The 27,167-nt window shown below is 40.6% G+C and overlaps 1 protein-coding gene across 1 annotated transcript in view; it reads right to left on the bottom strand.

The window, feature by feature from the left end:
* hpca (hippocalcin) overlaps positions 1-27,167 on the bottom strand; it is a 55,324-nt gene that overhangs the window by 3,387 nt on the left and 24,770 nt on the right. Inside the window, exons 2-4 of the mRNA XM_085262019.1 lie at positions 13,029-13,197; positions 7,352-7,633; positions 2,971-3,076 (exon numbers count right to left, since the gene is read on the bottom strand). Of these exons, the coding sequence (XP_085118145.1) occupies positions 2,971-3,076; positions 7,352-7,633; positions 13,029-13,124 (484 nt within the window). The 5' untranslated portion in view covers positions 13,125-13,197. The remainder of the gene's footprint in view (positions 1-2,970; positions 3,077-7,351; positions 7,634-13,028; positions 13,198-27,167) is intronic.

Genomic DNA, 27,167 nt, shown 5'->3' with positions numbered 1-27,167 from the left:
TTGCTCCTTCTTTTGCTCTTATGCGAGGCTAAGCTAATTGCCCCCAAGCATGTGAGAGTAGTCTGTCTTGTATTTGTATATGTATTTCATCAATTATGTAGTTAGCTTTTAATGGAGGTAGGTAAGGCATAAGTACAGATCCTTACATCCCATTCATCTTCCTTTTCTTTGTATTTTATTTCTTGCCTTCATTTTTCTTCTGTTTTTAGATAAATAGAACCAACACTAGAACCAAGTGGAAGATTTTTATTCAGAATCATGTAACGATCTTTCGTGTTTTATGTCAGAATTATGGTTAAATCATATTTGAATCAATCCAGTGTTTATTTCGACAGTTACTGCAACATTTTTCTAATTTTTATTACTGCTGGCCTCTTCCTGTGCAGCTACATCATTACAGCCTTTAAACCCTTACTTCTCTGCGTCATGGAGTTTGAAGCCCAATCCCAATGTCCACACTCTCAGACTTACAGAGTTTGAGTTGCATTCCTGCTAAATCAGTCTGGGCTTATGTCTGTTCCAACCCCAAGTTTTTACGTACACGTGGGCTCTTTGGCAAACACTTTTGGTATGTCTGAATTTGTTGTTGACTTCGCAGATTTACCCACAGTTCATTGTGCTTACGTTATACATAGAGTTGCAGTTAATGCCTTAGAAATGCTTTTTGGGTAGGATAAACCTACCCAAAAGTTTAGCTTTTAGTAAAATATCTCAACAAAGATCTGTCAACCAATGATAACCAATATATTTGTCAATCAGCCAACAGTAAAGCCACATCCCCATGCCAATGAAACCATTTTCACATAACTTTTGCTTTGGGATTTGGTGCATGCTGGAAGAAGCCAAGGCCATAAAGGATGCACAACAATAGGCAGTGATAGTCTGTGAAGTTATTTCTTTTTGCACACAATATCAGACAAAATTACAGTTACCATGGTTATCTTCCAATTTACACAAAGTATAAAAACTTCAGCGAGGAAAGATTTCAGACTCTGGAAAGAAAACTTGTGAGAGATGTTTCTGAAGAGCCCAGAACATCTGCCAAGACACGATGACTCTCATAACCACTTTGGGAATTGTAGTCTCAAAGAAGACAACCACTAGAACCCTGCAGAGGTTACAGACCAAGAAAAACTGCTCTTCTGCAGAAGACACACCTTCAAACCACATTAAAGTATGCTAAGGATATAGATAGAAATATGTCTGCTTTCAAGTCCCAGTGTAAAACTGGAACATCTGGGCTTCCACTGTATACCTGATGTTTCTTTTTCTAACAAAAACAAACTAGAAAACATGACTTACAATTACAGATACGATACAGCAGCCTATAAAGGTTAATATGTGGTTTAAATAATCTGGTGTTACATGCTGGACGTTCTTCCTCTGGGAAAAGTCAGCCAGTGCTCAGCTGCAGATATGGAACACCACGATTGTACATCATTGTGGATCATCCTCTGGACTGAGTGTATGCTAACTAATCTCTGTATAGTTTGAATATATATTTAAGGCAAATAATGTGGAATAACACTTTAATGTTAATGTCACCATTCACTAATAAAGGCAGGCTAACAGTAATGTTAGTGTAATGAATAATCATGGTGGTAATGGTAGCAAAACAAAAAGAAAACAAACCCTCAACTATACAGTGGAAGGCAAGATGTCCCAGTTTTACACTGGGACTTGAAAGCAGCATACATTTGTGGATTTGTGCGTTAAATCAGTCTCATGCGGCGTGATCTGTGCGCATCTGGTAATTCGCCACACGTTTTGTGAGTGAGCGAGAGATGGTACGTGTAGTTTTACACATTTTTGTGCACAGAAAGGTTTTTGAAAGAGAAAATTATTGGATTTGTGAGCTGAGCAAAAGATAAATCATTGGACACATTCGTGAATCTTAGTTTATGCTTTATATCATATCGTCCATATTTGCAACTCTTTTGAGACATATTTCTTTCCATATGAGGACAACCTGGAGAAAGACTATGCGTACTGGAAGCACATCCTTTGGTCAGATTAGATGAAACTAGAGCTTTTTGGCCACAGGGTGTTTCTTATGTTTGGAGAAAGAAGGGAGGGATGCACAGCCCAAAGAAAACCCTCAGCACAGTGAAACACGGTGGTGGGGGTCTTACGCTGTGAGGATGCTTCAGCACATCTTGAACTGAGAAATGCATGAAGGTGGAAGGAATCATGAAGAAAGGAGGACGTAAAGATTTTGAAAGAAAGCTTCAAGCAGTCAGCAGTAAAACCAGGTCTGGATCAGCACTTTGTCCTTCATCATGACAAGTACCCAAAATATATGTCGCTCCTGGTGAAGCACTACCTCCTAAAGTCACAAAGCCCCAAGCTGCATCAACCTGCACTGCATTGAAAATATGTGGAGTGTGGAGAGCTCAGAAGTGTTTTTGAGACTACAGCAAATGACTGCAGACTGTTATCCAGCAAAAAAAGATACCAACAAGTATCTATTACCATCAGGGGGCTGATAATTAACGGCAGGGGGGAGGGGTGGGGGGTAAATAATTTTGCTTTTGTGTAAAAAAATAAAAATAATGTAAGAATCCAAAATCAAACCTTCAAAGAGCTGTGTTTAAAAACCCTTGCTCTGTTTGACAGCACTTGGGAAATACTTTAGTCAAATACAATTTCAGACGATGGCTAATAGTTCTGGCCTCATCTGCACTGTTTATTGCTATTCTAACAAGAAGATGACACATAAAGACTAATTGCTTTCATTAAACACATGCGCGCACACACAAAATGGTTTGTTTTTCACGTGTGAATGAAAGCCACTTTTTTTTTTTGTAAATGTTGGACACATATATGCTGTTTGAATTCTGTACAAAGTCTTTTGTCCCCAACAAAATTAGCACATTTCAAAGATGATCTTGTCACATTCACCCAGCGCTACCCTCATTTCTTTTTCTGTCTCTCCCCAGCACCCTCCTTTTTGCCATTTCCTCCTCTCACCATCATTATTGAGGTCCATTTGTCTGAAGATCTTATCCGTCCTCTTCTCCGGCGTGGATTCATCCTCTGGCATCTTCATCACAGATGACACCATCTTGTAGATGGCCTGAGAGATGAGAGAGAAAAAGAAGGAGAGAGAGATTGGTTGGGTGGGCGGTGACAGGAGAACAAGAAAGATAAGTGAATTCAAGCCAGCAGGGACCCATTAAGGAGACTCAGCAGGAAAGAAGTAAAACATAACTGAACTAAAAAAAATAAAGTCACTGCAGCTTTCAAGATGCTGATAAACAGCCTTTCTGAAAGTCCACATGATTCACTGACATTTGTTGCTCCTGATGCTAAGAGCTGCTCCCTGGGCAGCTTTTCCAGAAATACCCACGCAGCGTTTGTGTGCCTATAGAATCGCTCCATCGCGCCACGGTGACATGGGTCACATGTGGCAGCGGGGTAAAGGGACGGAGGGCTTACAAGCAGGGCTTACACTATTGATTTCATACATCTTTATCTGTTGACCGATATGAGCACGCCGCGTCCCCTGATAGCATTAAATTAACCTCTGCAAGAGAAGCTCCGAGTATCAGCTGGCCTCAGGCGCAGATCTAAAATCAGCTTACGTGCCTATTAAATCTCCTCCGCTGGGAGTATAGGGTGTAAAAGCAACTGTAGATCGGTGTCGCAGGAGCATCGTCACAGAGGCAGGGAGCTCGCAGGAAATGAGCCCTCTGTGCTTTTTAGAAAGATACACTGGCTCTAAAATGTTATCTCCTCTGACTGTAAAGTCTCATGCCCACACCGTCCTTCAAAAAACTGTGGGAAAAAAACTCCAAGGAGAAAAATAGTGACAAAGGCGTCAGGCACACAGAAATAATCAGGTATTTTAACTGCCCTAAGTCTGAGCACAGATGATTCAGCTATGCCATCATTAGTGTGCAACAACCCTTCAGTTTCATGGTTGGCTCCTTTTATCTTTTCACCAACAATGAATGTCAAGCTAATGCCAACAGGTGTGCCAGGTGGCTCCCTGTAATGAGAGGTATCCTCAGATGTGCTTCCCAGGAAGGCTCACTAATGACTCGGGTCCACAACAGAATCTGAAGACACAACAGCGATGACGTTATGTCCAAGATGTCTGTGGATTTTGCTGCAGAGATATCAGCTCAAGTTGAAATGGAGCCCAGCTGTACTCTTACTTTATACCATTTTAAGGGCATATTGTAGCATCCATCCATCATTAAGACAGACAAACAGCATTCAAACCAGCGTTAGCTCAATATTTGATTAATATTGTCCTAAGCTGACTTACTAAGGTAGCTAGAAAGTTAAAAAATAAAATAAAATGAACATAAGAAAATTAGTGAGAAAACAGGGTTTTGTGATACACAAGTTCACGGTTTGGGATGTGGACGTTATCCCTGCATTTGTTGAGGAAAACAAAAAACTTTAAACACCAGGGGGCAGCATTTTACAACTGACTGTGTTGAGATGAATGACTGTAGATGGTTGAGATGTTTTGATATTCCTCTTACTTCCTCCCGCGCTCAGTTTTCAATCGATTTGGCTGGTTACATTAAATATTATAGTGAGTCTTTGCACCATCTTGTGGTACAAAATGGTATTACAACTTTGGATTATATATCTTTAGCACATTTCATGGATGTGAATATTAAGGTTTACACAAAAAAATAGAATTGATAAAAATCACATTTGGATTGAACTGCAGGTGTTTACTCAAATTCAGGTTATGAGTAAAGACGTGGACTCTAAAATATGAATTTCACAGAAAAGATATGTTGGAAGAGCAGTTATGATACTTGTTAATAAGTCACCCAATTTTAATTGTGCCAGAGTAGAAAAAGCGACTCCACCATAGCAAGGCCATAGTCTGTAAAGGATTCACTGAAGGGCACAGCTTGTTGCTTTTAAGATTCCCCACAGCAGATCATCTGAATATCTCAGCCTATCACTAACATCTTCCTCTGTCACACCAACCCTCTGGAGAGGAAGAGGCTCATTCCTGATGTAATCCCACCTCCATGTTGGTTAGTGTTAGGGTTAACTCCCTGCCACTCCTACCGCACACCTCACCAATGTCTTTGCTGTTCTCATACATGCACTGCACCACCCTCACATACATCTCTCCCTCCTGACACTCCTTAGCACCCTATAATCTGCTTTCTCTAGATGCACAAAGACACAGTGGAGATCCTTCTCTACACTTCTCCATCAACACTCTCAAAGCAAACATCAGATCTGTAGAGCTCTTTGTCAGTATGAAGCCACACTGCTGCTCACCGATCGTCACCTCTCTTCTCAACCTAGCATCAGCAGCTCTTTCCCATATTTTCTTGGGCTGGCTCATCACTACTACAGCTCTGCACATGACACCTCTTGAAAATCCGTAGCAGCAGGCTTCTCCATTCCTCAGTTATCCTCTCACTCTTGTGGATTGTGTTGAACAATTTGGTTAGTAAGTCCACCGCCCTCTGTCCCTCATTTCCTCCTTACTAATCCTCTGCACTTCCCAGTTCACCATCTTTCCCCATTCTCTCATTCATCAGCTCCTCAAACTGCTCCTTCCATTTTCTCAGCAAACTTTTGCTTGTTAGCAAATATCTATCTTTAATCACCCTGACCTGCTGCACGTCGTTTCCACCTCGATCTCTCCGTCTAACCAATCTGCACGAGTCCTTTTCTCCTTCCTGTGTGTCCACACCCACATACAACTCACAATATGCAAGAAATTGAAATTGTGGTTATAATGATGGACACGTCCATTGATCAGCAAAAGTGTAGAGCTTTTATTAATCTGATAATGTGGTGTAAAACAAATCTGACCTCAGTCATGACCCTTCCACTCTCCTGCTCACTCTCAGCACATAATGGTCCCCTCCTTTCCCTAACGGTGTGTAACCTCAGTGAGCCTGTAGATAATCCTAGCATTCTGCACACTCAGGGATAAACTCAAGTTAAATTTAACTTGCTAATCCATGAGAATCCAGAAGTGCATACACACACACAGAATACACAGCGAGATCCTCAGTCCAATATCTTGACATATGAGTCCTTCTGCTTGTTCTCTTCAACAGTGAAAGGATTAGATGCAGCACTACTTAACAGCCTTCCTGCAAACTGTTGCCTGTGCCAATGCTGCACTCAGGGTGCCTATTAGAGTAAGTTAATGCATTCATCCACATACTTAAATGAATGCATTAACTTACTTAACATAACTAATGGGAGTATTTATTAAAGGTGCTCTGTCTTTTCTTAGTATTGTATAAATCTCTGTGATTGGCTGATCAATACAAACTGTAATGTAGTTTGCACCATGTGCTAGATGAAAATTTGAAGGACCAATGGAAAGAACAAGCAGGAAAAAGCAAGAAAACATACTGAGACTCCTGGTGAGATCAAATTAGTTATTCAAGAACATTCCTGTTTCAGTCGCATGATGTGTGTTTATGAAAATGAAATCAGGTTTGGGGATTTAGAATTTGAAATGGACCATAAATCAAAGTGCTTTACTACTCTTACTGAGTGCTTTTTACTACAAGCTACATTCGCATAGCATGCCCACAGGTCCATCACAGGCAATTTGGGGGTTGAGTATCACCTAACTGGTGGACGACCCGCTCTATATCCTGAGCTACAACTGCTACAGATAAGAAGGGATCTTCTACACATATGGCAAGCATACTGTAGAGTCTACATTAGTGATTTCATTCATGAAATAATGTACTCGGTTAGCTCGTTAACACGTTGACACCTTGCAGCCCCACGCACGGGGTGATCCGCGGTAACTTGCTAACGGAGATTTGCCGCGGTTATGGCGTTAACGTCATTTTAACGAGATTAATGCTGACAGCACTAATATAAAGGCCTGCTAGGGAGATGACAAAGTATTTTTGCACAAGTATTTATATTATTTAGTGATGATACTAAGTGTCTGTGAGCTGCTAAGGCACTCTAATTCATGTTCGCAAACTAGGATGCTACTAATGATTCCAGTGTTACAACTTCAAAACTGCCATGGCTAACTTTTTATCTAGCCTGAGTTTCCATTTAAAGGGAGTTAATTAGCTTGTTGTTGGTTATGTGGTGGGGGAGATGCCACCAACATCAACTCACTATGCAATTAGGTAAGCGTATACAGTCAAGAGGTAAATGTGATGTGTGACCTAGCTAAATGCAGTAGATAGCACTGCAACAACAGTTTGCTTTTAAATGGCAGTAACCTTGTGGCCCTAATAAAAGTGTCATAATGAGCTATAACGGAAGGTTTTGAGAGAAATCGCATGGTCTACATGTGACAACCCCTCCACCAGCACCTGAGGCCAGAAGAAGTGTTTACTTCCACCAAAACTAACCAGCTTCCCTTGCTTACCTCTACAATCTCCAGCATTTCCTCGCGGCTGATATACCCATTTCCATCCAGGTCGTACATACTGAAGGCCCATTTAAGCTTCTGCTCCAGCTTTCCTCGTGACGTCACACTCAAGGCAATGATGAACTCCCGGAAGTCTATTGTCCCGTCGGCGTTGGTGTCAAAAGTTCGGAAGACATGCTCGGCAAACTTGGAGGCATCGCCGTACGGGAAGAAATTGGCGTAGATCTTCTTGAATTCCTCCACATTCAAGGTTCCACTGGGGCAGTCCTTCAAGAAACCCTGAGGTTAAAAAAAGCAGATATTAGGTGAGACAGGGTTCAAAATAAGACCTTTAACTTTTTCTTTATGTCTATAGAATAATATAAAACAACTCCAATTCCAATAAAGTTGGGATGCTGCATAAAATGCATTGAATTCTAGGTGATCAGTGTCTATTTTGGACTGCAGATAGGCCAGTCTAGTACCTGGACTCTTCTATTATAAAGCCTTGCTGTTGTAATAAATGCAGTATGCAGTTCAGCATTGTGTTGCTCATACAGTTGTGGTCAAAAGTTTACATACACTTGTAAAGAATATAATATAATGGCTCTACCGAGTGTCCCGTTATTTCTAAAACTCTGATTTTTCTCTGATAGAGTGATTGGAACAGATACTTCTTTGTCACAAAAAACATTCATGAAGTTTGGTTCTTTAATGACTTTATTATGGGTTAACAGAAAAAAGTGATCACATTTACTGGGTCAAAAATATACATACAGCAACATGAATTAGCAATTTTGGTGACTTACAAAGTTGTCAGTGAACTGAGCTTCATAGCATGGCCTCTTAACTTGTGAGTGATTATGAGTGACTACAGCTGCTGACTTCTCTTAGGCCAGTTAAATAGGGCTCATTGGATACAAACGCCCACAAACGCTACAATGGGAAAGTCAAAGGAGCTTAGCATGGATCTGAAAAAGCGAATTATTAACTTGAACAAGTCAGGAAAGTCACTTGGGGCCATTTCAAAGCAGCTGCATGTCCCAAGAGCAACAGTGCAAACAATTGTTTGTAAGTATAAAGTGCATGGCACTGTTTCGTCACTGCCAAGATCAGGAAGAAAACGCAAGCTATCACCTGCTGCTGAGAGAAAATTGGTCAGGAGGATGAAGAGTCAACCAAGAATCACCAAAAAGCAGATCTGCCAAGAATTAGAAGCTGCTGGAACACAGGTGTTATTGTCCACAGTCATACGTGTTTTGCATCTCCATGGACTGAGAGGCTGCCGTGCAAGAAGGAAGCCCTAGCTCCAAAAGCAGCACCTTAAGGTTCGACTGAAGTTTGCTGCTGATCACATGGACAAAGATAAGACCTTCTGGTGGAAAGTTCTGTGGTCAGACAAAACAAAAATTGAGCTTTTTGGCCACAATGCCCAGCGATATGTTTGGAGGAGAAAAGGTGAGGCCTTTGACCCCAAGAACACCATGCCTACAGCCAAGCATGGTGGTGGGAGTATTATGCTGTGGGGCTGTTTTGCTGCCAATGGAACTGGTGATTTACAGAGAGTAAATGGGATAATGAAGAAGGAGGATTACCTTCACATTCTTCAACATAACCTAAAATCATCAGCACGAAGGTTGGGTCTTGGGCACAGTTGGGTGTTCCAACAGGACAATGATCCCAAACACACATCAAAAGTGGTAAAGGAATGGCTAAGTCAGGCTAGAATAAGGGTTTTAGAATGGCCTTCCCAAAGTCCTGACTTAAACCCCATTGAAAACATGTGGACAATGCTGAACAGCATTGTCCACATGTTTTCAAGTCCATGTCAGAAAGCTATCAAATTTAACTGAACTGCACCAATTCTGTGAAGAGGAGTGGTCAAAGATTCAACCAGAAGCTTGTGGATGGCTACCAAAAGCGCCTAATTGAAGTGAAAATGGCTAAGGGACATGTAACCAAATATTAGCACTGCTGTATGTATATTTTTGACCCAGCAGATGTGATCACTTTTTTCTGTTAACCCATAATAAAGTCATAAAAGAACCAAACTTCATGAATGTTTTTTGTGACAAAGAAGTATCTGTTCCAATCACTCTATCAGAGAAAAATCAGAGTTTTAGAAATAACGGGACACTCGGTAGAGCCATTATATTATATTCTTTACAAGTGTATGTAAACTTTTGACCACAACTGTATATGCAAGAAGCCAGGAAACTAACATAATTTTTTCAAAACATCAGAACAGTCAGAGATCAAATTTCTCAATCAAAACTTTGAGTAGTAACATTTTCAATCATTTAACTTCTTATTCTGATAAGAATGATTTTGAAAAGGAGCTTAGTCTTGGATCAGAAAAGCCAACGCTATCTTCTATTCAAGCCCTCACATTTGATAAAGCGGAATTGTGCCTGAGGAAAAAAAGGGAGGTAAAAGTCACTTCTATCCCTGGTCTTTGTTCAAAAGAAATAAAGCTCTTTTACAAAGACCTTTAAAATAGAGGCAATGAGGTAACAAAACCATTTCTGATGGCTGGGATTTCTACTCACAACTGGAGGGGAAAAATCAGCAGGGTTGTGCTCCTAATAAATATTTTTTAATTGACAGTGTTCAAAATTTCACTGTGTTTAGTGAAGCATCCAGCATCTCCCACACTCAGAAGCAGTTGATCTGCTGAGAGCTGTGACCACTGTGACAGGTCAGTGAGGGGTGGGCTTTAACTTGTACAACTCTTATTCAGGACAGCACGCACAGCTGTTCCATAGGTTTAACCCACGTGTAAAGCTCTGCAGCCACTACACATATATCCATGTGCATAAGATGAGATAACTTGTGAGGTCAGGTCACTGTGGCATTTCATAATGCTAAGCTCCCCACTGAATAAAGGACTGGGTTTAGACAGTGCTCTGTGGTGGACGGAGATAAGACTGCTGTCAGTGTTACAGATCACAGATAGAAACATGTCTGTACAGAAGACGCAAGGATGTCCTAACAATCGTGATATAAATCATAACTCTGCTGTGTGACATATTTGCCTAGTTTAGGACTTATTTTTACCAACAATGAAAGGATCCAAAGCACTTTTGAAATGTTTGAAGATCAGGAAGATTCTGATTTTGGAGAAACAATAGGTAAAGAGACTTATTTTAAAACATGCAACTTTGATATCAGAAGATGATAACTCAAGCCATGCTGTTCAGACGGTAGTTAAAGGTGCAACATTGAATATTTTTCTAACACCAATTGATCCGATTGTGCTGTGTCACATGCAAGGTGACGAATCTACTTAAATCGACCAGATTATTCATCTTTATGCTCCGGGTTATTGCTTTTATTAGTTTGCTAATGCGTTCAGCTATAAGGGGTGGGCAATCTCCATCCACGAGGGCCGGTGTCCCTGCAGGTTTTAGATCTCACCTTGGGTCAACACACCTGAATCACATGATTAGTTCGTTACCAGGCCTCTGGAGAACTTCAGGACATGTTGAGGAGCAAATTTAGATTTAAATCAGCTGTATTGGTTTGAGGACACATCTAAAACCTGCAGGGACACCGGCCCTCGTGGACTGAGATTGCCCACCCCTGAGCTAGTTGCTAGCTAGTTGTGTTGCTCCCAAATAGCCAAAGAATCTGACAAAAATGGTTGTGTTATCAGCTAACACTAGCAAGCTTAGTTGGCATTGTATGAGTAGATCGTACAGATACCTGGTATCTGTATTTAAGCCAAGTAACATATCCCACGAAGGTTGATTCTGTTCATCTGCACGTAGCATTTTCAATCGGAGAAACGTTTCGTCGCTCATCCAAGTGACTTCTTCAGTCTTAGCTGACTGCAGGTTTCCCCAAGTACATTTGCACAATAACTGAAACCAGCCCACTGAAGGCTGAGGAAACCTGCAGATGAGTGAAAACGCTACGTCCAGATGAACAGAATCAGCCTTTTGGGATTTGCTTACATGGATGATCGAGCATGCATCAAGATATCCCACGATCGAATAAAAGATTGTAAGTCAACAAACAACACAGGATCATGGATTTGTTGGACAATCTGTCTGTATAATAACCAAACTGAAATCCATATTATTTGCTGGATAACTTCAGTGAATATGCTCCAAAAGGCACCGACACCACAAATAAGAGAATTTAAGAGAGATAAATTGCCTGAGGTGAGCACTATTCTGTAACTCAAAGTTGCCCCACCCTCATTAATAGCTAACATTTATTCCTGTATAATGTTAAATGGAAGAACTGAAAAAAAAAAAACCCCGCCTGCACAGTTGCCATATGCAGAGAACCTGGGCAGTTTATTTCTGTACTAAAGTTGAGCCTCAAGCCTCAGATGGCCGTTTGAGAAACTGCAGTTTTTGGTTCTTTGCTGTTGGCTTCATCGTACGGCTTTATAAACATCTATGCCAAACGATACCTCTTATAGTTATATTAGTATTACTGGTCCATTTTATGTAGATGCCATATAAATACCAGATCTGTCATTATATACAATTCAATATAAATCTGCAAAACAAAAAAATACAGTATTTCTCTTAGAAGTACAGTAGTGTAAGACTACAGCTATAATATAGTACAGTACTGTGCAAAGGTTTTGAGCCATTCACCATTTCTTTTTATTTTCTGCATTCCTTCTCATGCAGCAATTTATTGCAGCATGTGGGAACACAATTAGAAATACAGTATTTAAAGCTTTAAATTTAAAGTTTGTATAGTTTTAATGAGCTTGAAAGTCAATATTTGGTATGACTAGCCTTACTCTCCCACGCAGCTTGAACTCTCTTAGGTCAGCTTCCTTATCATTTTATCAAGTATCTTTGGGAATAGTTCGTCAAACCCTTTGAAAGACAGTCAAAGCTCTTCTTTAGATGTTGGCTTTTGTTCTATTGTCTGTTAGGATGATCCCACATTGCTTCAAAACATTGGATTTTTGGCTCTGGGGAGGCCAATCCATGACTGAAAGTGTTCCATTGTGTTAGTTCTTCTACCAGGAAGGATTTTTACTGTATTGGCAGTTTGTTTATGATCATTGTATGCTCTAAAATGAAGCTGTGGCCAATCAGACACCTTCTAGATGGTACTGAATGGTGGATCAAAATCAGATAGTACTTTTCCATCTTTTCCATCATCATCCAAAAGATCCCTGACACAACTGTCTGAAATGCAGCCCCAAACCACGACAAAGCCTCCATCATGTTTTACAGATGGATGCAGCCACAGACTATCTGTACCTCTATCCTGACCTCCTCTGTACACATTGATACACAAAATACAGCTGAAGAGCCAGCTGTAATCTCTCAGGCATCTCAGGTCCTGTGTCAGGTCTTTGCTGGATTTTGTTCTGTTTCTTAGGGATGTGACTTTCAGATACTGTTCATCTACTGATCTGCGGTCTGTTATGTGTAGACACAACACAGGTTTGGTGCCTTTAGGTGGCATTAGGTGCCATTTTATCCTAGAATGAATCATACGTCAGGGTTATGTGGCTCAACAAACAAGAGAAAGCATTCCTGTGAAAATGAGTCAATGTCTAAAGAAAAACTTTGAACACCTTCAGAAAGCCTGGAGAACTATTGCTCAAGACCACTTTAAAAATTTACAATAAAGTCTTGCTCCTTGGAAGGAGAGTATAAAGAGTTGAAGGCGGGCTCGAGACTTTTGCACAGTGTTCAGGGTGTGAATTGTGCACCTTGTACCACTCCTGCAACTCGTGGTCGGAGAACTCGGTATTCTCACGGAGATCCTGCAACACCTCTGGCCGCAGTTTGCTGTTCTGTTTCCCCATGGCAACGAGATGGGACTTTGGGTTTCCTTGACAACAACAGCGACTACAGCACTAGCCAGGCTGCTTTTCACACCTGTCAATCAGAGATAAGGAAACGGGAGGTCAGCAACAATTAAGAAGAGAGGAGGGTGAACTCGAGTGACAATTGAGAAGTGCAAACAGCGCAACGTCACCAAAGCTGCTCGGCAACAGACGAAAAAAACAAAAACAAAACATATGAGGGATTAGAAGAGAGGGTTCGCACAGTCGACTGTTGGCTACAATTAAAACCAGCAGCTGCTTTCTGCTTGAACAAATAAAATGATCGGGCAAACCATGGAACAGTAACATAGACACTTCCAAACAGACAGCACAGCTTTGCAACTCACACAAAGTCTTTTAATGGAATCAAAGCAAGCCTTGTGACGGTATTGTTTCCCAGTCCGTTTGACACGAGATGTTACGCAAGTCTTTAAACTGCCGCATCACAGTCGCAAAACGTTAAATAATCCTGAGCGTGCCCCGGTGACGTCAAGCGCTAGCCCACTGATCACATTTTTGTGGGATTATTTAGCCAGCTGCGTGTCTGTGTGTCAAATCAGCCGTGTGGTGTGTGCCTTCAGATCTCCTAATCTTCATGTCAGATCAACCTGCTGCACAAAATGCGATTTCAATGATTCAACTAAACAATAAAACCATTACTAAGAAAAGGAGTACATCACTTGTATAAAATCCGATTCATTTACCTATTAATAATGTAATGAAGGTACTTTGGAGGCAATTTGGACATTGCAATAGTGGTTAAAGATTAAATACATAGAGTAAGAGATTTTAACAGTAGGAAAAAAAACTAAATATACCTTAAATTGCCACCAATTAGGGTTGAAATGCAGTGGTTGCCTCATTTAAAATGATGTCTTTGTGGTATTTCTTGTGGTAGAGCTTTCTATACAAACATTTATATAGTTCTGCACTGTAACATCTTTCAGTAAAAAAAAAAAGGTCCAACAAACTTGTGCTTGTTAACTTTGTTTCCTTACTTTGGACCACTAATTAGCTTGTGCTCAGCCATCAAAGTGTTCTGTGACTTCTGTGTGTGTGGCAATGCAAATTAAAATTACAGTATCAGTGGGGCTTGAACACCTCTGACGAGACGCTTCCTGACCTACACTTTCTCCTCGGTTGAGCTCGGTAATTACGCCGTCAGCTTTTCGTGTACGTGCCCAAAGAAGCGGGAACAAGCGCGGGCCTGTTTGTGTTTACGTGACCTCTACAAAGTCAAAGTAAGCTGGTGGGGCATTTGAGGTGGACGGCGTAGTGTTTATCACTGACTGGCGAGAGCTGCACCATCGCAGAAGCGAAACCCACGCACTCAACCATCTCTTTACTCGGCTAATAAAATTAGGCTTTACTGTAAACGCTTGAGCACTGACAGTAATTCTTATAGTCAGTCCCCAGCCTGCTGACGCTGGAACTGCAACCATCAGTTATGAGTCCTTCCTGTTTGGGGTCTGGTGAAAGTTGCAGAGGGAGGACTGGGATGTGACGGAGGTTGGGATCGTGTCGTCACCAACAAAGTGCATTATGGGACCATTGTTCGTGCAAATCCAAGTTGAAAAAAAGCAAATACAGAGACTGAAGATGCTTTTGGGTCATCAGAATGGTGAACTGCTGTGGCACAGCCGTGTTTTACAGAGTGGAGGAAGACTTTTGCTCTGGTCATGAAGCCGACGATGTACGGCTTGAAGACATCGTAGGGATTTTGCTACATTACAAATGTGGCAGTTATATGTAGGCTGTAGCTACATGGTGGTATGGCTTGAATCAAACAAAAGCTTTATACTTTCGTGTTTTAAAACTTCTGCAGTCCCGACTTCGTGCTGTCGTTGCACTTCAGTTACACATCTACAGTAATTGTTACATGGTTACAAAATATTAGTATGTAATAATAAGGAAATGTTGTGTTTTATCGAATTGGAAAAAAGACAAAACACATTACAGTACAGCATTGAATATTGAGTAACTACCTGTTGATGTCCATCTTTGTTTAGGTTTTGAGCGAACACCAACATGGTGGCAACTACCCAGAATGCACTGCAATTTTCGACCCTTTGCCAGCTGTCAGAAAAATGCAGTTTACTTGGTGCAACGCCAGTGTTTCCTGTCAAGTTCACACCTTGGAGCTGCTTTGATTCTGAAGGGCGTCAGGTTTTGAAGGTTATTTTAGAAACACCTGAGGACCAGTGCTTTCTTTTTGTTTTTTCCCAGAAAAGCTTGTTTCAAATTTTAAGTCCAGGATGTTTTTAAATAGTTTGAGTGATCAAATTTTCAACACACAAACCTTTGATTTTTTTACTCTGAGCAGAGTTCAGTTTGTCTTAAACATCATGTGCAATCCAACCACAAAGACAGACATAAATCTATTTCTCCTCAAGGAGTAACTGGGTGGTGGTGCCTGCACTGCTGAAGGCTATATGTGAAATGAGTAGGTAGTTGCTGTAAACCAGTAATTTACGTTTTAGCTGAACAGACCGAGTGCACCGTTGTGCCTTGGATGAGCATTTGGAGAACACACACCCATCGCGCACTCACTGATGCACACACTTTCTAGTTCCTGTAACGATTAATAATTCCTTCCCACGCTGCCCAAATGTGAAATTTAATTGTTGAGACAAAGGTGATTAAATAACAGCAACAAAGGTTTCCCGATGACAAACAGAAACAGTCAACCTCTGCTTCAATTAGCCACGAGGGTTGCTTCCACATGATGTCTCTGTGAAACGCTGCAGATGATTTGGGCTGATATCTAAACAAAACAAACAGAAAGTGAGTGAGTTTGTGAAGACCTGCTAAAATGTTCACATCAGGATTTTTGAGAACCTTTCGCCACATGTAGCCACAGATCCTCAGATCATGGGATTTTCCTCTTCTCATGGAGGTCCACTGCAATTATTGTTGGTGGAAAGGCTCAGAATGGGAACCACAGCTGCATCCTATGAGCAAGCTCATCCAGCTTTTGAAGTAACTGACTTAAAAAAACAAAAAACAAACAAACAGTTACCTTATAAGGACTTTACTTTAGGCATGTGTTCTTCGTAGTCACGCTCAAGGCCTTTACACACCGGACACAGAAAATATTTTGTGTGTTAAAGAAATGTTGGGGCCTCGACTATTCTCAATTCAGCCGCTCACACCACCTGCATAATTTTGATGTGGTCCCACCTCTACTGAAAGTGAAGAGCTGAAAGTGCCCCACTCACATCCTGAAATGTGTACAAAAGCAGCCGTCATACAGCCTCAACTCTTCAGACCTCCCCGTTGCTGCCTTCTGCTGAGAACTGAACCTCCATTTCTTCCTTTTCTTGTTTTGAAATATCAGGACCAGCTCATAATCACTTGATGTTTACTTCCTTTTTTTTCACAATGCAGAAATGCAATCCTTTCCATGTGTGTATATCTTATACAACATATTATATGTTACAAGTTCGCATATGAAAAAATCTGGAATGTCATGGCGCTTTTTTGCAATCTGCTCAGCTTTTAGATCTGAGTCTTCACAACAAATAAGATTGTTAGCATTGTGTATTAAACACAATGGTGATCTTTACAATCATATTTTATATTATTTCATCAAGACCATCCCTAAAGCTCTGACAAAAATTGCTACTGCCACGAGTCAGTCAGATCCTGTCCTAAAGACTCAATAATACAAAGTGACAGCCTGACTGACAGTGCTCTATGCTACAACTGCACAACAAAACCTATTCTAGCACACTGACCTTTTCTGTGAACTCACAACTCTCTTCTTTCCCCTTAGAATTGTTCTTTAACCAAGCTGTGATCCACAACAACTCTGTGTGCATGTCAGTCGGTCAAAGAAGCCACAGCCACAGTTATTTTAATCCCAATCTAACTCCCAAACCCAATCCCTACTGTCCCTTTATTGCTTATCCTTCCATCCTGAAACATGAAAAAAACATTAATCCATCTCCCCAGTTTAAGTGCCCACTGCTTGTTAGTTGCTGTTGTCAGGCCCCGTCATAAGTCCATACGCACACATACACAAACCCTGTGAACATCTGTTTCAGAGCTGCTAAGCGGGTCACTGACTTCTACCCTGATGATCGTCGCATGGAGAAAAGAGAGAAAGGCAGGCGAAGAAGAGAGACAAAGCTACACAGACAAATGGCTTAAGAACAAAGACAGGATCACAGAGAGAAAGGGAAAAGAGGTGACAGAAAGTCAGATCTGTGGATTTAGAGGTGCTACCAAAACTTATTACAGTATCTGCAACTGTGTTTTTTCCAAGTACCTTCCTGAAAATCCAAAAACACCATTTCAGAGCAATTTCAGAGCACTGCAGTCTGACACTCTCACTAATTAAAAAGAAATGTGGTATTTTTGAGTAAACACAAAGCGATTCACTCATTATACGTCCCTTTGTAGCTGATGTATGGTTCATAGTAGCCCCTCCTGTTTAGGTAACAGTCTAATGTCTTGATAACTTCACATCACCTAATGGCCCATTTCTTTAAAAGCTTGGTACTTAGTTTGCTGTTGCTTTGCTGTTTTAGAGGGAGTCTGATCGAGGTGTTGAAGTGATCTCGCCGCATTCAGCAAAACGTACAGTTCAAAGCTAGCTAGCTCGCTTGGCTCAAGAGCTGGAGGTGGGGGATACAGACTAACCAAACCATGCAAATCCCATCGAACAAAGTTGTGTCAACAAGTTAGCTGCCTTGCTAATGTTAGCGACATACATTGCAGTATTAATGAATCACATAACTGGGTTTCTCAGTGTTATTTATGCTTATGTTAAATTAATATTAAGTTAGCTGTTGATGCTAAAGCTCTATTTACCATTTTATTGTTGTTTGCTTTTATGTAATTGGAAAACTAATATGATAAGTTATTTTTCGTAGCATTCACGATTTCAGGCATTTATGTAACACGTGTAGAAAAAATGTCTCCTCTGGGCCCTGCAGGCGGTCTATCCTTCAAGCTCAGGTCTGCCACCAGAGCCCTGGGAGCTTGAGGGTCCTGCGCAGTATCTTAGCTGTTCCCAGGACTGTGCTCTTCTGGACAGAGATACCAGATGTTCTTCCTGGGATTTGCTGGAGCCACTCGGCTAGCTTGTTACCTTCACCCTCCACATCTTCTCGAGCTCTTCTCTGAGTCCTTGGTACTTCTCCAGCTTCTCTTGTTCCTTCTTCCTGATGTTGCTGTCATAATATGCCGGCCACTTGGTTATAGCGTTCCATGAATGCCCTGCCTGTTAGCATCTTGCACCCTGCTATTACAGAGGGGCAAAAAAGTATTTAGTCAGCCACCGATTGTGCAAGTTCCCTCACTTAAAATGATGACAGAGGTCAGTAATTTGCACCAGAGGTACACTTCAACTGTGAGAGACAGAATGTGAAAAATAAATCCATGAATCCACATGGTAGGATTTGTAAAGAATTTATTCGTAAATCAGGGTGGAAAATAAGTATTTGGTCAATAACAAAAATACAACTCAATACTTTGTAACATAACCTTTGTTGGCAATAACAGAGGTCAAACGTTTACTATAGGTCTTTACCAGGTTTGCACACACAGTAGCTGGTATTTTGGCCCATTCCTCCATGCAGATCTTCTCGAGAGCAGTGATGTTTTGGGGCTGTCGCCGAGCAACATGGACTTTCAACTCCCGCCACAGATTTTCTATGGGGTTGAGGTCTGGAGACTGGCTAGGCCACTCCAGGACTTTCAAATGCTTCTTACGGAGCCACTCCTTTGTTGCCCGGGCGGTGTGTTTTGGATCATTGTCATGTTGGACGACCCAGCCTCGTTTCATCTTCAAAGTTCTCACTGATGGAAGGAGGTTTTGGCTCAAAATCTCACGATACATGGCCCCATTCATTCTGTCCTTAACACGGATCAGTCGTCCTGTCCCCTTGGCAGAAAAACAGCCCCATAGCATGATGTTTCCACCCCCATGCTTCACAGTAGGTATGGTGTTCTTAGGATGTAACTCAGTATTCTTCTTCCTCCAAACACGACGAGTTGAGTTTATACCAAAAAGTTCTACTTTGGTTTCATCTGACCACATGACATTCTCCCAATCCTCTGCTGTATCATCCATGTGCTCTCTGGCAAACTTCAGACGGGCCTGGACATGCACTGGCTTCAGCAGCAGAACACGTCTGGCACTGCGGGATTTGATTCCCTGCCGTTGTAGTGTGTTACTGATGGTGACCTTTGTTACTTTGGTCCCAGCTCTCTGCAGGTCATTCACCAGGTCCCCCCGTGTGGTTCTGGGATCTTTGCTCACCGTTCTCATGATCATTTTGACCCCACGGGATGAGATCTTGCATGGAGCCCCAGATCGAGGGAGATTATCAGTGGTCTTGTATGTCTTCCATTTTCTGATGATTGCTCCCACAGTTGATTTTTTCACACCAAGCTGCTTGCCTATTGTAGATTCACTCTTCCCAGTCTGGTGCAGGTCTACAATACTTTTCCTGGTGTCCTTCGAAAGCTCTTTGGTCTTGGCCATGGCGGAGTTTGGAGTCTGACTGTTTGAGGCTGTGGACAGGTGTCTTTTATACAGATGATGAGTTCAAACAGGTGCCATTCATACAGGTAACGAGTGGGGGACAGAAAAGCTTCTTACAGAAGACGTTACAGGTCTGTGAGAGCCAGAGATTTTCCTTGTTTGAGGTGACCAAATACTTATTTTCCACCCTGATTTACGAATAAATTCTTTACAAATCCTACCATGTGGATTCATGGATTTTTTTTTCACATTCTGTCTCTCACAGTTGAAGTGTACCTCTGGTGCAAATTACTGACCTCTGTCATCATTTTAAGTGGGGGAACTTGCACAATCGGTGGCTGACTAAATACTTTTTTGCCCCACTGTATGTGCTAGATACATTTTATATAGATAGATAGATACAATTATATTACCCAGAAAACCCATCAGAAGTACCTTAGAGCACATCAGTTGATTCTACAAGTAATTTAGTTCTTCTAGTTGTGTAAGCTGCTCCTTAAGGAGGATTGAAGCAGGTTTCATTGCAGGTTTTACAGACCATTCAGTAAAATCCTCCCACACCAGGCTGAAATTATTTCTCTGGGCGCCCATGTGAAATAAAAAGTATTAAAACTATATTGACTAACTGTGGTCAGGGAGGCACTGCCATTATAAAAGAGGAGGATGGCATTGGCTGGCCAATATCAGGTTTTTAATAAAAGGCTTTTACAGAACATCTGCCCAATTTTAGCAGCAATAAATTGAAAGAGAGAGTAGTGAGGCAGAAAAGTTTGAGATGGAGAGGTGGAAATGGGAAAAGAGAAAGGATGAATGTTTAAAAAAAAAAAAAAAAAGGCAAGCTAGAGATAAGTCCAAAGTTCAATTTAACATTTCAGAGAGTTGGTCTCTTTCTTGACTGTTTAACTCATTCACTGCCATTGACGTCTATAGCCGTCAATTGCAGTGAATGAGTCAATGGGTTTAACTCATTCACTGCCAATGGCTGGCAGTGAATGAGTTAATATGCTTTTACGATGAGAAAATGCCGCCTTCATATCGCCTGCCAGTAGCTCAGTCATTAGGGAGGAAAAGGGATAGAGAGAGGGAGGGAAAAAAAGCAAGAGGACTGGAGAGAAGACAGACAACAGGGGTGGTACGGTACTTGAATAAAGCACACTAAGCTGGTGCCATGTGAAAAGAGCGACAGATCAAAAAAACTGACAGGCACCATTGATTTTATTTTATTATTCTCCACTCGAGTGTTTTCAGTCTGCCGTCTCCCGTTGCTTCTTCTCAAAGAGCCAAAGAGCAGCAATCTGAGAGGCCACCTGAGATGCTGGGCCGCTTTCTTTTCCTTCCCGTCCTGCTCTTCATGCTTTTATCTCCCTCACAATTTTCTGTAATTTCTGCCCAACAATTTCCTTTTCTTCTATTGGAGCAGCCCTCCTGGTGCTTCTCCCTGTCACTGCAGGGATAAGCGATAGCCTGGCGTGGTCTCACAGCGATTGTTCTCACAAAAGAATTTGAGTCTTATTTTTTGACACCTTTTCTCACTTTTGATGATAACTTTATTTGTGCACTGTGTAGGTGACAAATTAGAAAATGGTAACATAGTAAAAGATTGAAAGATATTTGCATCTTAACTGCTCTCTTTTTATTGTCATCGTTTGGTCCACTCCTGTTCACCAGTTACGTACCCTTGCAGTTTCTAAAGCTTAAATGATACTTTTATATTTTTATTTTTACTGCCATGAATCTGTGTAGAGTCTACAATAAAGCCTTTGCAAGTGGTCAGCACCTTTGCCAGCATTTATGTCAATTCATCATATGGATGCATTTCCAGGGAGGTTCATGTTAGCTTACAGCGTAGGCTCCAGCATAAGGTTTCAGAAATATTTTACACAGAAGTATAAATCAATTGTATGTAATGGGCTCATACTTTATTTTGCAAAATGAACATCATGTTGTATTCAACGAGATTTAAAACTAGCAGCCAACCCTATAAATGTATTATATTGATATTACAGCATTTACTGAGCTCACAGATCCAGCGCAGGGCTGTTTTCTCATATAATTCTATACAAATGCACCTCTTTTTGGAACCAGAGGAGTCGTCCCCTACTGTACATTAGAAAGAATGCAGATTGAAGGCACTCCTTTATATCTTTTATATAACAACTTCCACCCTCACGGACTGCCTCAGCAAAAAACCCTAACCAAAAACAATGAAAACACACCTTAACCTCCTGAGACCCAAACTCTTCCACAGCATGCATTTTTAATTTCTCTTTGATATTTGGGCTGATTGGGACCTGATGAATGTAAAAACAAAGAATTACCAGATTTTCTTTTTACCTAATTTTTGTTTCTAAGAAAAATGAGAGCCACATATGAGGATATTCATTTAAAATTTCGATAGAACAGTGGCAGTATAATGTTCTCGTAAGTGGATATCAGGCCCTTGTGAAGTAAAATTGAGTATTTTGGTCTAAATAACCCAAAATGTGATGTCCACATATGTGGAAGCAGGATCCTAAGAGGTTAAGATTCTCAAGCCTGCAAAGAGTGAAGCTGGTGAAGAGTGAACTGTAAGTGTTGGAAGAATAGATTATTTGGAAATAAAATTATTTGTGAACACGTAGGAACAAAAAGATTTCTGATCGACGAGTTATCAGAACTGCTGGGTCATTGTGTCATTGACTGCAACTTGCAAATCTTATTCCCGAAACTTATTTCTGAATTTCACTCTTCCTTTATTGCTTCTGAAATCCTATCTCCGTTATGACATCCAGTCACCACCAGAATTCTTCATGGTTTATCCTTTAAAGGGCAAAATAATTCATGAATACAAATCTTTTTTTGCAGCATCCCTGAAGGCACCAATGAGGAAAATCAATTTTAGACCTCGTTTAAAAAACTTTGAATATATTCAACAGCACACTTATGGTGAACTAAAGCATTCAGCAGAGTTTTGGGCATAATGAAATACCGATACACTGGGATGAGATTTTTGGCAACTTTAAAGCTACTAACTATTAATTTAAAAAAAAAGTTTAAACTTTTTCAAAAGTACCTAATGCTATCAACAGAATGCAAAGTGGTGGTATGATAGATGAAGTAATGTAAGATTAAAGGAATCCCGAGTATGATTGAACTGGGACCATTTCTTTTGAAAGGCTAAGATCAAAGGTCTTAATGCTAATGGTTGCTATGTAGCAAAAGCGGTAAAGCACTGTCCTCTGATTGTGAACATTTTAATTACATTTTACAAACGGTGATGACATTAAACACCTTTTATAAATGGTTGCAAATGCCTTTGAAGCAAAAGGTAACATTAGCACTTCATTGCTAGCATTAGCTAGCTTGTTTGCTAAAACTAATGAGGGATTGTTCAGATCTTTAGCAACAAAAGTCTGTGCTAAAAGTTTTCTAGTTATTTACTTTGTCTGCTTTTTGAATTGGGGTTCATAAAACTTATAAAACTTATAAACTTATAAAGACTCATAAGACAAACCCCCCCAAACACGTGATGTTATGGGACTAAATCAGACAGAAGCTGGAAAATGCTAAAATATTCATTAAAACATAGGGGGAATGTTGATTTAGTAACAATTCATTAGTATTTCACAAAAATGAACCAAGAAAGAGCTTTTCTTGTGTAAATAATAAATATGATCATTGCCCTTTAAGAATAATTCTCCCATCAAGCCCATCCTTCCTTTCCTTAACCTGCTCCATATTGTGCCTTGTCACTGGCTGCCTGGCAGAGGCAGCTGATCAATACAAATCAGTTCGTCAAGTCTCCAAATTCTTGTGCTTCCATCTTAAGAAGCAGTGGGGAAAAATAGACATAAAGAAGCAGAGGCAGAGGACAGGAAGAAGGATTGTTGAAGAAACTGAAAGTTATTGAAAGAAAAAACATTAATGGAGTGGTTAAAAATAAGAATGAGGACTGGTCCTCAGTGTGGAGCTCTTTGCTGCTGCAGAGAGAGTTTTCAGAGCAGGACTAAATGCTGATAATAACCTGCCATCAAACAGGGAACACACACATTACTGAGTAGTCACGGCTATCTGAACACACACACACAATGCAATACAGTATGATCTAAAACCGTTCCTCCTTCATTCAAAATGACTAATGTATAAAACGATAAGAAGAGATTGGGGCATGATGAAGTAACAGCTAAGGTCACATAAGTGCAGCGGGCTAAGGCTTAAAAGGCTTATGTGGCATTCACCTCTCTGAGAGACGGAGAGAAAAACAGACAGATGAAGAGGAGAGTTTAGGGGTAAATCAGGGACGCCTTTTTTGATGGAGCTTTTCACATGATTGAAATAGCTGCTAATCATTCTTCACATATTATTGCAATCGATTCAGAGAACTGCAAACTGTTTGTTTAATCTTTCCTATTTGTTCAATATGTATTCTGTTTATGAACATAATCAATGGATATCTATTTATTCTGTTTGCACCAAGATCGCAGTGTCTCACTCCGGTTGGTGGAAGGGCTCTCTTTTTATGGAAAATTTGCCCATTTGAGATGGGCTTGTGAAAGCTTATGAAAGAGCTGCAAGGAAGACATACAAAAATGATCCTTTACTTAAAAAATAACGTTTTTCTAAAAATGTGCTGGCTTAGCATGAGACTCACAATCATCCTAGCCCTAACCACAGACACTTATATGTCAAGAGGTTAATGCTGCAATTAATAGTGAAGCTAAAGATTTCAAGGATGCTATAAATTACAGTCGAATGATATTCCATTTACTGTCATGGAAACTCACAAAAGCAGTAAATCCCCACTGTGAATTCGAAAGGTCAAACTGAAAACCTCTACTCAGTGACTGATCGTGAATTATGATTTTTTTATAGTTGCTTTGCTTTTATGACCAAGAAGACAGAAAAAGAATGAATGTGATTAATGGTTTCAAATGTTTTTGTTACTGGTTTTTGATATGGTCCATTAAGCAATTCTCAAATTTAACTTGATATTTAGTGTTTCTTAGTTTTAGACCAGCGGTCAGTCTAATATTTTTTACTTGTTTAGTTGAGTAAGAAGATCCCCAGTTATAAGCAGTCTTCTGTTTGGTACAGTCCCACTCTCCATCGGATTCACCCACAAAACAAAAACTATTCACGAGTAAGGAGCACTGTGAAGAGACCAAGACTCCAAACTCCTTGCATCCCAAATGGATCTTCAAGATCTTCAGAGTGAACTGGGATTGGTCCAGTGCATGGAAACAGGGTCTACTCTGTTATGCCAAAACTCTTAATGTAACACAATAACTCGTTCAAGAATTGTGCATTACTGACTTTTTGAAAATTGCATCTTTTTACAGGGAATTTTTGCCAGTTAAAAATCTAATTTAGATGAAAAAACTGGTGTTGGCCAGAGGGGCCGATGGCGCGATATGGCAGCCTCGCTTCTGTCAGTCTGCCCCAGGGCAGCTGTGGCTACAACTGTAGCTTGCCTCCACCAGTGTGTAAATGTGAGAGTGAATGAATAGTGGAATTGTAAAGCGCTTTGAGGTTCTCGAAAAGCGCTATATAAATGCAATCCATTATTATTATTATTATAAATAAAGAAATTATGGCACAGCCTCCACCACAAGCTGCTGGATCTGTAGACACAGGCAGCTGCCGGGAACAGTTAATGGTCTTGTCAAAGGTTCCCTTCTGGAAATCTTGTTATGACTTTGACATTTTTCAGATATAGTCTTGATGACCAAAGGTCCTTTTTCCATTGTCTCGGCTCCATCTGAACTAAACGGCAAGTAAGTTTGGGGTTTTGAGAAGGATGAATGAGCACTGCTTTAATTCAAATGGTTCCTATTGGGGAAAACCTTGTAGTGTGAATATATGGAAAAATAATCATTTTAACTGGATTCTCTTCTCTTAAAGGTCAACATCTTAATAAATTGAAGTCTAATTAATCATCCAACCCCAGTGCACCGAAATGTAAGAATCTATTGCCAACATCCCAGTGCTAAAACAGCTAAAAGTGGTTTCGACGTCTAAAGACCAGTCTACACACCATTAAGGCAAGTGGTATTAATGCTGCGATACCTCCAGCATTCCTTCGTCATCGGCCCAATTGTAGACCTCTTTTCAAAAACTCAGACCTCCATCTGAGAGGAGGCTGACCTCATTTATAACACATCCATCAGAGGGCAATGCTATTTCCATCTAGGTCACAAAGACAGGAAATAATGTTCTGCATCCAGGAGTACAAATCTCAATTTCATGACTGAAAGCATTCAGCAGTCCCCCTCCCCCACAACTTATCTATTTCCTTGGGTCGCCAACAGATCGGCAGAATACAGATTGGCTCTCTGTTAGGGAATCTGATGATGACCCTAAAACTTAACTCTATGCTAGCAGACACAAAATAATCATTCCAACTGAGACAAATCAAACTCTGGAAAGCAGTGATAGTGGTTTGTAAGGAGTTACAGGAAACTCCATAAACGATCTGTATCCAGCCGTGAACACTTTGTTTAATGGGAACAGGAATGGTTCAAAATGAAATTACTGTCCATACCACCAACTGCTCCAGTTTTTGACTGACTTGTGGGAAAAAGGTTTACCTTCATGACTTAAATACCTTTACCTCTTTGTGCTTGAAGTCATCATCAGCAACACCATCAACCCTATCCCCAAACTCCAATCCCAAACCTAATCCTTTGTTTTAGGGGTAAGTAAAAGTACTTTGATTTGAAAAACATCAAAATCAGATTTTTATGAGTGCCAGTAAGAATTTTCACTACTTTCTCCTGACTGCCAAGACCCAAGAGAAACAGTTTTTAAAAACAACAAAATTACATATTCTGGTAGCACAGGGTTAGTGCAGGGTCACCATAAATGATAATTTAGACCTCAGAGGGTTCGTGTATGATACAAAAAAAAAGAAAAAAAAGATGCACATGCCCAAATATATCAGCACTCAGGAATGTACGGATATTCTTTACTTTTTGCTCATAGGAAAGATATATGAGCCAGCCAGTCCCACGTGACAAGAAAGAAAGAAGATATTCATTTATATAATATTTATGTAATATTTTTCAAGAAGCCGGACTGGTGGAAAGCCTACTCACGGCAGTTCCTTATAAAATATTGACACTGGGAAGCTCATCTTCACAGTCACTAAGGCAAAATTCACCATGTAGCCAGCATGCATTTGTTAACTACTTCATTCTGCTCCCCTCACACATGCATGGGGCAGAATTGCAGAGAGATTCTGCCTTGAGCGACTGCAAACGCACACAACCGCTGCGTCCGAGGCAAAAGCAATTGTGTGCTGTAGCTACACACTTTTTGTTATGAATTTTTAGGTTGAAACAGAATCTGAACAGTACCTTTGGTAATGCACTTCGTGCTGTTTACACTAACCGTTTCATGCATGGAAACAGAGTAGGGAGAGTGTTCACAAACGGGAAGGTGCGGGCAGCTATTACAGCCTTATTTTTTGATTTCATTGCAGCTAATGGCGAAAACCCATCAGTGCACCGTAAACATGTTCAGACAGAAAACGAAGCATTTGGCTGAGTGCA

Source organism: Mchenga conophoros, linkage group LG22, assembly GCF_057382185.1.
Source record: "Mchenga conophoros isolate Kocher_MC1m ecotype Shallow Benthic linkage group LG22, M_conophoros_male_GT1.1, whole genome shotgun sequence".
Taxonomy (NCBI): domain Eukaryota; kingdom Metazoa; phylum Chordata; class Actinopteri; order Cichliformes; family Cichlidae; genus Mchenga; species Mchenga conophoros.
This window is presented reverse-complemented; position numbering and strand designations above follow the sequence as displayed.